The sequence below is a fragment of the Sebastes fasciatus genome, chromosome 3 (genome assembly GCF_043250625.1).
Source record: "Sebastes fasciatus isolate fSebFas1 chromosome 3, fSebFas1.pri, whole genome shotgun sequence".
In the NCBI taxonomy this organism is placed as follows: Eukaryota; Metazoa; Chordata; class Actinopteri; order Perciformes; family Sebastidae; genus Sebastes; species Sebastes fasciatus.
The window spans coordinates 25,699,452-25,715,125 of record NC_133797.1 but is presented as its reverse complement, the minus strand read 5'-3'; the positions used below and the strand labels follow the sequence as shown (position 1 = coordinate 25,715,125).

At 38.7% G+C, this 15,674-nt stretch overlaps 2 protein-coding genes across 3 annotated transcripts; both read right to left on the bottom strand.

The window, feature by feature from the left end:
* Positions 1-4,459: 4,459 nt before the first annotated feature.
* LOC141764562 (E3 ubiquitin-protein ligase TRIM21-like) lies at positions 4,460-6,953 on the bottom strand. Its single transcript, XM_074629864.1, has 2 exons — positions 6,820-6,953; positions 4,460-6,169 (listed from the first exon to the last, which is right to left on the bottom strand). The coding sequence occupies exon 2, from the start codon at positions 6,165-6,167 to the stop codon at positions 4,527-4,529; it is 1,641 nt and encodes a 546-aa protein (XP_074485965.1). The 5' UTR covers positions 6,168-6,169; positions 6,820-6,953; the 3' UTR covers positions 4,460-4,526.
* Positions 6,954-12,083: 5,130 nt separating this feature from the next.
* On the bottom strand, positions 12,084-13,935 carry LOC141765323 (E3 ubiquitin-protein ligase TRIM21-like). Of its 2 annotated transcripts, XM_074631393.1 has the most exons (2): positions 13,706-13,932; positions 12,084-13,669 (listed from the first exon to the last, which is right to left on the bottom strand). In XM_074631393.1, exons 1-2 carry the CDS (start codon positions 13,930-13,932, stop codon positions 12,295-12,297), a joined length of 1,602 nt encoding a protein of 533 aa, XP_074487494.1. In that variant the 3' UTR covers positions 12,084-12,294. The 2 variants fall into 2 exon arrangements, with proteins under 2 accessions (XP_074487494.1, XP_074487495.1); XM_074631394.1 differs by having other exon boundaries at positions 12,084-13,935.
* Between the last annotated feature and the right edge of the window lie 1,739 nt (positions 13,936-15,674).

Below are 15,674 nucleotides of genomic sequence, written 5' to 3'. Positions count from 1 at the left end.
GTTAATATGGAGCAAAGGTGGTGTTATACCTAACAGGTAGGAGGAGTAAGGCATGTTAAAAGGTGTTTATTATCTTTATTATGTTGAAACTTTAAGGTCCCTCAGATTTACTTTAACCAGAAGAGTTTAGTTTATTTGACACAAGAGATACGTCACACATATCTGTAACATGTCAATAACACAATAAGACCTTTTTACATCAGGAAATAAAAATGTATATACATACAATTTAACTATAGGCCTTTTCAGACATGGAATATGTAACATTGTGAGTTAAAAATATCATGATAATAAAGAAGAGTGTTTTTTCTCATTGCATCACTCATGGATTTTGAAGCTGGAATTAAAACAATCACAAATTTCTAAAATCCTGTTTTCACAGTCATTATGACATATTGAGTGTAGATTGATGAGGTGACAAAAGTGAATGTTAATAATCATCTGCTTATATGATCAACTTGACCCAGACAGACGTGATCACTGTAAGCGGTTTGTGGGTAGCCGACTGAACCAGAGTTGGTGATTGTTGGAAAGACTAACAAAGACGGTTTTGATGAGTTTTGTTTTGTTTTTGTTGACTTTGACTGAAGTGTGTTTTACGATGCTCCGCCGCTAGAACAGTTGATTCGCCCAGTTGAAACTACAGCAGCAGAGTGCCAGACACACAAACATACACCTAATGTAGGCCTATAGCTTTTAACTATAACTATAACTTTTACTCTACCAGGAAACATTCATCACTTGACATGACTGTCTGTCTGAGTCATTCCATTCAACCATAAAATATGCAGGTTGTGCAACGAACTGGCAACCATTAAATTCAAGTGAAAGCAATGGAACGGAGGAGGGAAACTGTGACATCTAGTGGCTGAATGTTATCAATGTTTTCAATAGCACCTTTAACATTATTAAAAGGAAAAACAGCAAATCTTCAACTCTGTGAAGCTGGAACCATGAAATGTTTTTACATGAAATATGACTTAAACCATCAAAATAATGAATCCATTCATTTTCTGTTGCTCTACTAATTAACTAATCGTTCATATTGATCTTGTATAAAGTGTTGGGTAGTATAATCTAGAACAAAAAATCATATTTAATAAACTTTTTGTATGTTTTGTCATAGTCAAGTCAGCACACTGACACACTGACAGCTGTTGTTGCCTGTTGGGCTTGAGTTTGCCATGTTATGATTTGAGCATATATTTGTTATGCTAAATGCAGTACCTGTGAGGGTTTCTGGACAATATCTGTCATTGTTTTGTGTTGTTAATTGATATCCGAAAATAAATATATCCATACATTTGCATAAAGCAGCATATTTTCCCACTCCCATGTTGATAAGAGTATTAAATGATTGACAAATCTCCTTTTAAGGTTACATTTTTAACAGATAAAAAAATGTGTGATTAATTTGTGATTCATTGCGATTAAATATTTTAATCGATTGACAGCCCTGATTAATATCTCTACATCCACTGGATTAAAATGGAGGCTCTGCCTCTTATTGACCTGTTGCCATGGTGAATCGTAGTATCAGAGCACCATTGATGATGGCTTTTTATGTTCAGGTTCAACCTACTCAGAGTTGATTGAACTGACTCTGATCAGCTGTTCTGAAAGCGAAAACTCAAGAGTTTCCCTCCTCAGGATTAGTCAACTCAGAGTTCAGGCTTAGAGTTTGTTAAACCTGCTTTCTGAAACGAGGCCGTGTTCTCCACACAGACACAACAACAAGTTTAAAATCACACAGTATCAATAAAACAAGAAAAGGTAAAACAAGCCAGTTTGTTTTCTGCTTTCTGTCCTGCAGCGTATTGTGAGTGCACAGAGTCTGAGCGAGGACGATATAGAATGAGAGGATCGAGAGGAAACACCCGCCACCTTCCCCCTCCTCTTCCTCATGTGGACCCCTCCTTCCATGACGACCTGCTAACGCCTCGGCCTCCATCACTCCGGCCGACGTCCATCACTTCCCATCAAGGCGTCCTAAAGGGAATTAGTTTTTTATTCCTGGTTTATCCATGACAGTAGTGTTTTGTTTTTTTACTTAAATTACCCGTTTTGGGGTATAAAGAGTATCTGGATCATAACGGCCAGAGAATTACAAGAGCCCGTCCCCGCTCCACCATCATTAGGTATGTTCTCATTAACTGGACTGGGTGTTAACATGAATCCGTTCCTTCCCTCAGGGTGGTGTAGCACGCATCCTGACAGCATCATGTACCAGGTTTACACTGTCTGACAACCATCTTCATGGTTATTATGATATCAGTCGTAGAAAGTGACACAAACAGGAATCTTCTCTCTGCTCGGATGCTTCACAAAGTATTTATTGTTTTATGTTATCAGTCGTCTTTCTGTTCAGTCTCAACTAAACACTTTTTAAAAAGTGATTTTTGTTCATTTTAAAGAGGACGATCCTCTTTAGGAAAAACAAAATAAAAAATGTGAACGAACTATTAAGTTGTCTTGTGAGTTTATTTGATTAGGTCAACATTCTGAGCTTTCGTGCTTGTCGCTGTGCACGGGTCAACGCTCACAATCTAGTGACCAAACATTATTAAAATAAGCATCCTACAACAGTTTGTGTGACTTTGTGCCCAGCAGCTCTTCATTTCTGTACCTGTAATTTTAGAGACCAAAGAGACGTCCCAGAAACTACAGTAAAGATCTTCTCCTCCACAGAGATTCATCCACAGCAGGTCAAGACTAAACTTCCTGTTTCACTACAGCGTCACTTTTTCTTTATCATCTCTTCAAAGAAATAACTGCGTTTTGACTCAAATTGTTTTCGTCGCTGGTCAGTCCTGCTTTGCCTGGAATCCCACAATGCTTTGCAATACACTCGTGTCCCAAAGAAAACAGCATTAATGGAACAGTTCAACATTTTAGGAATTATGTTTATTCGCTGTCTTGCCGAGTGTTAGACGAGAAGATATATAACACTCACGTCTGTATGTTAAATATGAAGCTACAGCCAGGATGTGGTTAGCCTAGCTTAGCATAAACACTGGAAGCAGGGGGAAACTGCTTGCCTGGCTCTGTCTAAAGTTTAAAAACACACCTGCCAACACCTCTAAAGCTCACTTATTAACATATTGTGTGTAGATTGTTTAATGTGAATACAAACAGAAATGTAAAAACTACACTTTGTGGTTTTAGTTGTATGTTAGAAGTGAAAGGACGAAGAGTCTGAACTCACCACAATTCTGATCTGATCCTTTTGTCTCTGGAAGTGATTCTTCGTATATTTTACAGAGATGAATCTCAGTGAAAGAGCTCCAACACATCACTACTGTCTGTGTCTCCGTTTTAATTAGATTTATGATGTGCATTCAGAAACTATACAGATTTATAAGTTTTGCTGTAAAATTAGATTTGCATTCAGCAAAGAACTACCATTGTACAACGAATTCTGACAAAATTAAAGAACGTATTTATTTTAACACAATAACGGGAACACCGGACAATATAATCTGATACAACAGGTAAAAAGTTATAAATGGTGTATTTTTTATATTATTCAATTTCTTCTTCTGTCCTTTACTTTTTACTCTTTGTTTGGATCCACCATCTCTCCTCAGTCAGTTTTATTCTTCTGCTTCTCCTTCTTCACCGACCTCTTCACCCGCCCTCCAGTTTGGTGGCGTTCAGTTCCAACGCCAGCTGCACTGAGTCGGCGCTCTGTGACAGGAAGACAAACCGGTACAATACCACAAACTCTCACATAAAACCTGGTATATAAATAACAGCCATGTGAAGCACTAACACATGCCAGGTGGAAAATATTCTGAAGACATTATTTACATTCATCATTATGCTCTCCATCACTGTAGGATAAAAAACGTGGATTACAGGAAACACAATGTATTTCTCATGAAATAAAACTTATGTGTAAACCAGGCTTTTCTGTTTAGTGTTTGGTGCTCAAGTCACTGCTTACTCAGGCTTTGTGTTCAACAACTAGTTTATTTACAGTTTTTATTTAACAATCACATATTTACAGATTTCTTTGACTCAATAGCCATCTTACCAGTATTCACCAAACAAATAAAAAGTGACCAGTAATTAATTATACCACATTTCACACAAAATAGAAAATTCTATTCGCATCTATTCTCTTAATTAACTTTCACCATTAACTTTTTATGCCCACCATAAATAAATGACATACTTTATTCTGTAGACACTATAGGGATGTAATAGGCCTTACTTACCTTAACTTTGTTTTGGTAGCATTTCATTTTACAGGTCTGCAAATGTCATGGTAATTAGGTGATAATTAGCAAGTAACCTATTTGAAATTTCTTTGGAATTACTGCCAAATTACCCCAATATTTACCTCAAAATGTATAGAAAATTACTTTATTATAAACATTTATATTTAATAATTATACGCTAAAATAGGATATAATCGTTAAAATAGGGCCTTTAGGCTTGATAAGCAGCTGTGCGCTGCTCTTCATCGGAAGTGGAAAATCTTGAATGAAAAAAAAAATGAATATATGAAATGAGATTAGTTATTAATTTACTCCAACAGGAGAGATGATCAGAGGGGCAGAGTTTTTACCAGCATCATTAAGACCAGGACAGAAGTATGGGAAGAGTTTCTCAGTGAAGCAGCAGCCAGTAAAGGAGTAGATAAGAGCTGCAGCATCTACGTCATAAAAGGAGACCAGACCCTCCTCATAATCCACAAACACCCCCACCTTCTGAGGCCGAGACTTCAGAGAGAGACTGACTGACGGCCCAGTACGAGCTTTGTACTCATTTCCATTTCTCAACCATATAGTCCAGTAACCGTCCTCAGGGCTCACTGTGATGCTTCCCTTCCTGTTGATCGACTTTCTGGCCACTCCTAAAGACCATTTAGTCTTTCCTTTAACTTGAACCTCAAAGTAAAATCTGCCTGAAGAGAAACTCTGCTTTCCCAAAACAACAACAGAATTGGAAAATCTCTCTGGGTTGTCTGGGAGATTCTTCTTTACCTTACCAGGATGTACTTGTTTCCCATCATCAGACAGGATGAGTTGAGGATATGCTGTATCAGGATCAAGAGTCACATCTACTGCATACTGCTGGACCCACTTCAGCTCTGACTTAGCGACTAACATCTTCATCTCTTTACTGAGTGTCTCCTCCAGCTGAGCCACAGCTTTCACCACAGTCCCCTCATATGATGGATGGACGCTGACCTCTGTCCAGTCCTTGGTGGTTGGAGCAGCTTTCAGGGACTGGACACTCTGGAGAAGATGGAGTTGGTCTTCAGAGCGTGAGAGCTGCTCCACTACAGTCCTTCTCTTTGTCAGCTCAGAGATTTCCTGTTCCAGCTCTTTGATGAAAGCTTTGGCCTGTTTTTCTGTTGTTTTCTGCTTCTCTTTGATCTTGTTGATGAGATTGGCCTGGCCTCTCTCAACAGACTCCTTCAGAGCAGTGAAGACCTGAACACCTTCTGCTATCTCTCTGTCTGCATCTTCCTCACTGAGGTCAACTGAGTGTTTGATCTCCTGAATCTTCAGTCGTCTCTTCTGGATCATCTGCTGGATTTCAGCCTCTGTCTTCCCCAGCTCGGCCTTCTTTCCTTCATATTCTTCTTTCAGAGGAACAACATCATGCATCTTGTGGTCTAGAACATGACAGAGCATGCAGATACATGTCAGGTCAGTCTTACAGAACAGCTCCAGAGGTTTATCGTGCTTCGTACACATCCTGTCTTCCAGGTTCTCCACAGGGTCGATCAGCTGATGTCTTTTCAGGCCTGACATTGTCAGATGAGGCTCCAGGTGAGTCTCACAGTAGGAGGCCAGACACACCAGGCAGGACTTCAGGGCCTTCAGTTTGGTTCCTGTGCAGACGTCACAGGTAACTTCTCCTGATTTGGACACTTGTTGCTCTGAGCTGCTGCTGCTGTCTTTCTGTTGAGCTGACTGTCTGAACTGAACAACCATCTCAGCGATGAATGTGTTGACGTGCAGCTCAGGTCTTGTGTTGAAAACCTTTTTACACATCGGACACTGGCACCTGTCACTGGTATTCCAGTGTTCATTGATGCAGTTTTTGCAGAAGTTGTGTCCACATGGTGTACTGACTGGATCAGTGAACACATCCAGACAGATGGAGCACAGAAACTGATCTTCAGATTGCAGATTGCTGGCAGCAGCCATGTCTACACACATAGTGAAAGAAAAGACACAAATGTGATTACTGTACTTTTAAGTATAACATATGATATTAGGTAAAGTAATTTTGAATTATATATCCTGTGTTTTGACTTGCAATGAGCCGCGAGCAACCAAAACCATTTAAGCCGTGTTGACAAGCTCAAGCTTGCTACTCTGGCAAAATGGCCCCTAATATATCCATAACATGTTGTGTAGACCAATTTCTATTGAAGAATAACAGTGCTAACAAAGCTCTGCTTACTTGATGACAAACACATTGTATTTCCTCTATAGCTGCTTCACATTAAAAGCCTCCTGCTGATTCTCTGGTGGAAAGCTTTTAATATGAAACAGCTAGAGGAAATAGAGGAAGCAGTATGTAGGAAGCGATCAGTAAACAGTAATAATAGCAGGAAAGTAGGAGTGAAACTAAACTCCAAACCACCAAGACTCAGTTAAAAGTTACTTAAGTCCTGCGAACTGACACAGAGAGACTGTTTAATGCTGTTAAAGTGGGTTACTGTTTAGAGGACCTGAAGACAAACAGTCATAGTTCAGTATGAAATGAAAAGAGTGGAACTTCCTGCCTGAGTAGAGTTGAAGTTTTGTGTTAATCCTGGTTGTTCAAAGTGTAAATATTATCAGCTGTACTCACCAGTGTTTGGCAGAAACTCTGCTGTGTTGTTGAGAAACACCTGATGAACTCAGTTTGAATTTTCTTTTAGAGAGAAACAGAGACTTGCGTGGCTGCCACTCTGACAAACTTCACTTTCGTTTCTGCAGTGTGACGTTGAAGCTCTGTTTTTTCTAGTGTTGCTCCGCCTCTCACTGCAGCTCTGTTGGTTTATTTCCTCCCTCTGATTTACACGGTTATTGGGAAATACGTGGTTCTCTCTGGTTAATATGGAGCAAAGGTGATATACCTAACAGGTGGGAGGAGTAAGGCATGTTAAAAGGTCTTTCTTATCTTTATTATGTTGAAACTTTAAGGTGCCTCAGATTTACTTTAACCAGAAGAGTTTATTTTATTTGACACAAGAGAGACGTCACACATATCTGTAACATGTCAATAACACAATAAGACTTATTTACATCATGGTCATTAATATCAAGGCAACATACTGCCATCAAATCAAACAACAAATACAATCTGTATCATCAACAAGAAAATCAGAACATCAGGAAATAAAAATGTATATACATACAATTTAACTATAGGCCTTTTCAGACATGGAATATGTAACATTGTGAGTTAAAAATATCATGATAAAAAATAAGAAGAGTGTTTTTTCTCATTGCATCACTCATGGACTTTGAAGCTGGAATTAAAACAATCACAAATTTCTAAAATACTGTTTTCTCTGTCATTATGACATATTGAGTGTAGATTGATGAGGGGAAAAGTGAATGTAAATAATCATCTGCTTATATGATCAATTTGACCCAGACAGACGTGATCACTGTAAGCGGTTTGTTGGTAGCAGACTGAACCAGAGTTGGTGATTGTTGGAAAGACTAACAAAGACGGTTTTGATGAGTTTTATTTTGTTTGTGTCGACTTTGACTGAAGTGTGTTTTACGATGCTCCGCCGCTAGAACAGTTGATTCGCCCAGTTGAAACTACAGCAGCCGAGGGCCACACACACAAACATACACCTAATGTAGGCCTATAGCTACATGTTGCAAAATGACTTTTACTCTACCACGAAACATTCATCACTTGACATGACTGTCTGTCTGAGTCATTCCATTCGACCATAAAATATGCAGGTTGTGCAACGAACTGGCAACCATTAAATTCAGGTGAAAGCAATGGAGCGGAGGAGGGAAAGTGTGACATCTAGTGGCTGAATGTTATCAATGTTTTCAATAGCACCTTTAACATTATTAAAAGGAAAAACAACAAATATTCAACTCTGTGAAGCTGGAACCATGAAATGTTTTTTTTACATGAAATATGACTCAAACCATCAAAATAATGAATCCATTCATTTTCTGTTGCTCTACTAATTAAATAATCGTTCAGTTTGTACTTGTATAAAGTGTTGGGTAGTATAATCTAGAACAAAAAATCATATTTTATAAACTTTTTGTATGTTTTGTCATAGTCAAGTCAGCACACTGACACACTGACAGCTGGTGTTGCCTGTTGGGTTTCAGTTTGCCATGTTATGATTTGAGCATTTTTTCTTATGCTAAATGCAGTACCTGTGAGGGTTTCTGGACAATATTTGTCATTGTTTTGTGTTGTTAATTGAGATCTAAAAATAAATATATCCATACATTTGCATAAAGCAGCATATTTGCCCACTCCCATGTTGATAAGAGTATTAAATGATTGAAAATTCTCCCTTTAGGATACATTTTTAATCGATAAAAAAATTTATGATTAATTTGCTATTCATTGCGATTAAATATTGTAATCGTTTGACAGCCCTGATTAATATCTCTACGTCCACTGGATTAAAATGGAGGCTCTGCCTCTTATTGACCTGTTGCCATGGTGAATCGTAGTATCAGAGCTCCATTGATGATGGCTTTTTATGTTCAGGTTCAACCTACTCAGAGTTGATTGAACTGACTCTGATCAGTTGTTCTGAAACCAAAAACTCAAAAGAGTTTCCCTCCTCAGGATTAGTCAACTCAGAGTTCAGGTTTAGGTTTAGAGTTTGTTAAACCTGCTTTCTGAAACGAGGCCGTGTTCTCCACACAGACACAACAAGTTTAAAATCATACAGTATCAATAAAACAAGAAAAGGTAAAACAAGCCAGTTTGTTCTCTGCTTTCTGTCCTGCAGCGTATTGTGAGTGCACAGAGTCTGAGCGAGGACGATATAGAATGAGAGGATCGAGAGGAAACACCCGCCACCTTCCCCCTCCTCTTCCTCATGTGGACCCCTCCTTCCATGACCACCTGCTAACGCCTCGGCCTCCATCACTCCGGCCGACGTCCATCACTTCCCATCAAGGCGTCCTAAAGGGAATTAGTTTTTTATTCCTGGTTTATCCATGACAGTAGTGTTTGTTTGTTTTACTTAAATTACCCGTTTTGGGGTATAAAGAGTATCTGGATCATAACGGCCAGAGAATTACAAGAGCCCGTCCCCGCTCCACCATCATTAGGTATGTTCTCATTAACTGGACTGGGTGTTAACATGAATCCGTTCCTTCCCTCAGGGTGGTGTAGCACGCATCCTGACAGCATCATGTACCAGGTTTACACTGTCTGACAACCATCTTCATGGTTATTATGATATCAGTCGTAGAAAGTGACACAAACAGGAATCTTCTCTCTGCTCGGATGCTTCACAAAGTATTTATTGTTTTATGTTATCAGTCGTCTTTCTGTTCAGTCTCAACTAAACACTTTTTAAAAAGTGATTTTTGTTCATTTTAAAGAGGACGATCCTCTTTAGGAAAAACAAAATAAAAAATGTGAACGAACTATGAAGTTGTCTTGTGAGTTTATTTGATTATGTCAACATCCTGAGCTTTCGTTCTTGTCGCTGTGCACGGGTCAACGCTCGCAATCTAGTGACTAAACATTATTAAAATAAGCATCCTACAACAGTTTGTGTGACTTTGTGCCCAGCAGCTCTTCATTTCTGTACCTGTAATTATAGAGACCAAAGAGACGTCCCAGAAACTACAGTAAAGATCTTCTCCTCCACAGAGATTCATCCACAGCAGGTCAAGACTAAACTTCCTGTTTCACTACTGCGTCACTTTTTCTTTATCATTTCTTCAAAGAAATAACTGCGTTATGACTCAAATTGTTTTCGTCGCTGGTCAGTCCTGCTTTGCCTGGAATCCCACAATGCTTTGCAATACACTTGTGTCCCAAAGAAAACAGCATTAATGGAACAGTTCAACATTTTAGGAAATATGTTTATTCGCTTTTTTGCTGAGTGTTAGACGAGAAGATCAATAACACTCATGTCTGTATGTTAAATATGAAGCTACAGTCAGGATGTGGTTAGCCTAGCTTAGCATAAACACTGGAAGCAGGGGGAAACTGCTAGCCTAAAGTCTAAAGTTTAAAAACACACCTGCCAACACCTCTAAAGCTCACTTATTAACATAATGTGTGTAGATTGTTTAATGTGTATACAAACAGAAATGTAAAAACTACACTTTGTGGTTTTAGTTGTATGTTAGAAGTGAAAGGACGAAGAGTCTGAACTCACCACAGTTCTGATCTGATCCATTTGTCTCTGGAAGTGATTCTCCGTATGTGTTACAGAGATGAATCTCAGTGAAAGAGCTCCAACACATCACTACTGTCTGTGTCTCCGTTTTAATTTGATTTATGATGTGCATTTAGAAACTACACAGATTTACAAGTTTTGCTGGAAAATTAGATTTACATTCAGCAAAGAACTACCATTGTACAATGAATTCTGACAAAATTAAAGAACGTATTTATTTAAACACAATAACGGGAACACCAGAAAATATAATCTGATACAACAAGTAAAAAGTTATAAATGGTGTATTTTTTATATTATTCAGTTTCTTCATCTGTCCTTTACTTTTTACTCTTTGTTTGGATCCACCATCTCTCCTCAGTCAGTTTTATTCTGCTGCTTCTCCTTCTTCACCGACCTCTTCACCCGCCCTCCAGTTTGATGGCGTTCAGTTCCAACGTCTGAGTCGGCGCTCTGCGACAGGAAGACAAACAGGTACAATACCACAAACTCTCACATAAAACCTGGTATATAAATAACAGACATGTGAAGCACTAACACATGCCAGGTGGAAAATATTCTGAAGACATTTACATTCATCATTATGCTCTCCATCACTGTAGGATAAAAAATGTGGATTACAGGAAGCACAATGTATTTCTCATGAAATAAAGCTTATATGTAAACCAGGCTTTTCTGTTTAGTGTTTGGTGCTCAAGTCACTGCTTACTCAGGCTTTGTGTTCAACAACTAGTTTATTGACAGTTTTTATTTAACAATCACATATTTACAGATTTCTTTGACTCAATAGCCATCATACCAGTATTCACAAAACAAAATAATTTTCACCATTAGCTTTTTATGCTCACTATAAATAAATGACATACTGTATTCTGTAGACACTATAGGGATGTAATAGGCCTTACTTACCTTAACTTTGTTTTGGTAGCATTTCATTTTACAGGTCTGCAAATGTCATGGTAATTAGGTGATAATTAGCAAGTAACCTATTTGAAATTTCTTTGGAATTACTGCCAAATTACCCCAATATTTACCTCAAAATGTATTGAAAATTACTTTATAATAAACATTTATTTGATAAACATTTATATTTAATAATTATACGCTAAAAGAGCATATAATGGTTGAAATAGGGCCCTAAGGCTTGAGAAGCGGCTGTGTGCTGCTCTTCATTGGAGGTGGAAAACCCAAACTAATAGAAGACATTTCTGATCAGACACAAATCTCACCATCATGTGACTTATTGTCTACACAAATGTAACCTGGTAGCTAATGTCATGATTCAGGGAGTTTTTAAAGAAATTTCAAATAAGTTAGTTACTAATTATTATATATTTATCAGCAGACATGGAAATAAAGCGAATCAATTAACTTTGTATTCTTTTCCTGGAAATGTATTAAATAAATTCGGAAATAGCGGAATATAATCATTAGATAATGTTTATAATAAAGTAATTTTCGATACATTTTGAGGTAAATATTGGGGTAATTTGGCAATAATTCCAAAGAAATTTCAAATAGGTTACTTGCTAATTATCACCTAATTACCATGTAATTTGCAGACCTTTAAAATGAAGTGTTGCCTTTTTTTTTTTTTTAAAGATTTTTGGGTCACTTTCACCTTTATTTGAGGACAGTGTAAAAGTGGGGGGGCGGAGAGGTACCAAGGCCGGAATTAAAATCCGGGACATGGTGGCTATACAGTATTGTATACGCTGTAACCATTCAGCTACCAAGGTTTAACAGGGTTTTAAATAGATATTCTCCACATAACGAGGGTCATGATGCAGGGTTGAAGACATGAATGCATCAAGTCAATGTGTTGGCTATGTAGAAAATAAGATATAAACTCTAATGTGTTGCCATTAATGTGTACATGTTCCCTTGAATGAAAAAAAAATCAATACATGAAATAAGATTAGTTATTTAATTACTCTGACAGGAGAGATGATCAGAGGGGCAGAGTTTTCACCACCTTCATTAAGTTCAGGACCGAAGTATGGGAGGAGTTTCTCAGTGAAGCAGCAGCCAGTAAAGGAGTAGATAAGAGCTGCAGCATCTACGTCATAAAAGGAGACCAGACCCTCCTCATAATCCACAAACACCCCCACCTTCTGAGGCTGAGACTTCAGAGAGAGAAGGACTGAAGGGACATCAAGAGCTTCATACTCTTTTCCATTTGTCAACCATATAGTCCAGTAACCATTCTGAGGTCTCAGAGTGATCCTTCCCTTCCTGTTGATTGACTCTCTGGCCACTCCTAAATTCCATTTAGTCTTTCTTTTAACTTGAACCTCAAAGTAAAATCTGCCTGAAGAGAAACTCTGCTTTCCTAAAACACTAACACAATTAGAAAATCTCTCTGGGTTGTTTGGGACATTCTTCCTCACATCACCATGATTCACTTGTTTCCCATCATCAGACAGGATGAGCATAGGATGAGCTGTATCAGGATCAAGAGTTACATCCACCGCATACCGCTGGACCCTCTTCAGCTCATCTTCAAGCAGCTTCTTCATCTCTTTACTGAGTGTCTCCTCCAGCTGAGCCACAGCTCTCCTCACAATCCCCTCATATGATGGAGGGACGCTGACCTCTGTCCAGTCCTTGGTGGGTGGAGCAGCTTTCATGGACTGGAAACTCTGGAGAAGATGGAGATGGTCTTCAGACCTTGAGAGCTGCTCCACTTCAGTCCATCTCTTCTTCAGCTCAGAGATTTCCTGTTCCAGCTCTTTGATGAAAGCTTCGGCCTGTTTTTCTGTTGTTTTCTGCTTCTCTTTGATCGTGTTGATGAGATTGGCCTGGCCTATCTTAACAGACTCCTTCAGAGCAGTGAAGACCTGAACACCTTCTGCTATCTCTCTGTCTGCATCTTCCTCACTGAGGTCGACTGAGTGTTTGATCTCCTGAATCTTCAGTCGTCTCTTCTGGATCATCTGCTGGATTTCAGCCTCTGTCTTCCCCAGCTCGGCCTTCTTTCCTTCATATTCTTCTTTCAGAGGAACAAACTCATGTGTCTTGTGGTCTAAAACGGGGCAGAGCATGCAGACACATGTCTTGTCGGTCTTACAGAACAGCTCCAGAGGTTTATCGTGCTTCGTACACATCCTGTCTTCCAGGTTCTCCACAGGCTCGATCAGCTGATGTCTTTTCAGACGTGAAGCTGTCAGATGAGGCTCCAGGTGAGTCTCACAGTAGGAGGCCAGACACACCAGGCAGGACTTCAGGGCCTTCAGTTTGGTTCCAGTGCAGACGTCACAGGGAACTTCTCCTGGTTTGGACACTTGTTGCTCTGAGCTGCTGCTGGTTTTCTGTTGAGCTGACTGTCTGAACTGAACAACCATCTCAGAGATGAAGGTGTTGACGTGCAGCTCAGGTCTTGTGTTGAAAACCTTTTTACACATGGGACACTGGCACCTGTCACTAGTATTCCAGTGTTCAGTGATGCAGTTTTTGCAGAAGTTGTGTCCACATGGTATAGCGACTGGATCAGTGAACACATCCAGACAGATGGAGCACAGAAACTGATCTTCAGATAGCAGATTGCTGGCAGCAGCCATGTCAACACACTGAGAACAAAAGTGAAAGTATTATAAAATGTTTTGATTCACATGTATCAATCATTTGTATGAAACAAATATCAAAGCATGATTGCTGCAATATTTAGAAACATTATTTTGAATTTATAGGTATGTTTCATTTAACTGAGATGTCTATCTGACAAGTGTCATTATCAGTGTTCGAAGTGGGCCGGTACGCAGCGGTACACCGTACCGGCACTTCTACATTTTACTCCTTGGCTTACTGTGACTTCTCACAAGCTGCCTGTACTCTCCTCTGCCCTCTCCATATCATGTTCACATCCTTTTTGTAAAATAATTAGTGAAGTGTTTGGCATAACTTTTTTTTTTTTTATTTGTGAACAAATATAATTAATGAAACATTAAAATTTTTCTGAATCTACTCTTCTAATTTATAGAATATGATTTTACAGAACAAATATTTCCAGAATAATTAAATGTTCAGATGAAGGCTGTGATAAATAATAAAAATAATCATTTAACTAGTAATAATAATGGTCCATAATGATGTAAAATTTTTAGTTTTAAGTCAAAAACCTTCAAATTTTCTCAGGGAAGACCCCCAAACCCAATATCTCCTAGTATCTTTTATTCACCGTATAAATTCATAATGTGTCTCTGTATAATATGTAGGAGCATCCTGACTGGGACTCTGCTCCTAAAACCTGAATGAAGAGCTCACACACCTCAGCTCTGCACGTATACCTGCCTGTCTGTCTGGCTGCTGTTGATTCCAGCCTATAGACATCCTATAATATATTATAGAGAGATGCTGAAGGCTACAAATAACACAGGAAAGCACTTTAAGTAATAACACTATATACAAACACACCAACTTAACCCTGTAATGTTACAGTGTGAATATTATTGGAGTATTATAGGCCTACTATAGAAGATGCATATAGCCCAAGTATATATAGCAATAAAATCACAGCTGATTATGACTGACACAGTTTAACATGCTTAAAGAAATAATGAATAAATAGGAATAAGTTGCAAGAGATTGCTGATACCGGCAGATACACACAACATGTGAATAAGAGAGTACCAACACTGGTAAATATGAAATTAAGAGTGTAACTTCCTGTTTGGTTAGAGCTGTAAGTTTTGTGTTAATGCTGGTTGTTGAAACACAGTAAATATTATCAGCTGCACTCACCAGTATTTGAGTCTGTTGTTGTTGAGAAAGACCTGATGAACTCAGTTTAATATTTCTTTAGACAGAAACACAGAGACTTGTCTCGACTGCAGCTCTCTGACAAACATGCAGTTTCATTTCTGTAATGTGACGTTGAAGCTCTCCTCCTTCCAGTGTTGCTCCACCTCTTACAGCAGCTCTGTTTGTGAGGTTGTGTTTCCTCCTTCAGGGTTAGACAGAATACCTTCAGTATAGTTACAGATATTTGGCACAAGATACGTTTAATCTTTAGGGAGACTTTTTATACTTCTTCTATCTTCTTTTTCCTGCAACCACCAGGATAGTTTTCACAAAATAAAAGTCAATCCCACATGTAAGAATACATCTTAGGGTCAGCAGAAACCAGCAGCCACTTTACAGTCCTCTACAGCTCTGCAACAGTCATACTGTCTGTCCAGATTTCAGCTCTCTGTTTGTCCTGTAATGTTCTAACCTTCTCATGTAATTCTTGTATTTGCTTCATTCCTATTAGTTGTTGCTGAATCAGACCAGGAAGTTGAGTGGTGTGTGCAGTCTGTGCATG

Coding starts and splice junctions, on each gene's coding strand:
- LOC141765323 (XM_074631394.1), bottom strand. CDS start 13,932: ATGGCTGCTGCCAGCAATCTGCTATCTGAAGATCAGTTTCTGTGCTCC.
- LOC141764562 (XM_074629864.1), bottom strand. CDS start 6,167: ATGGCTGCTGCCAGCAATCTGCAATCTGAAGATCAGTTTCTGTGCTCC.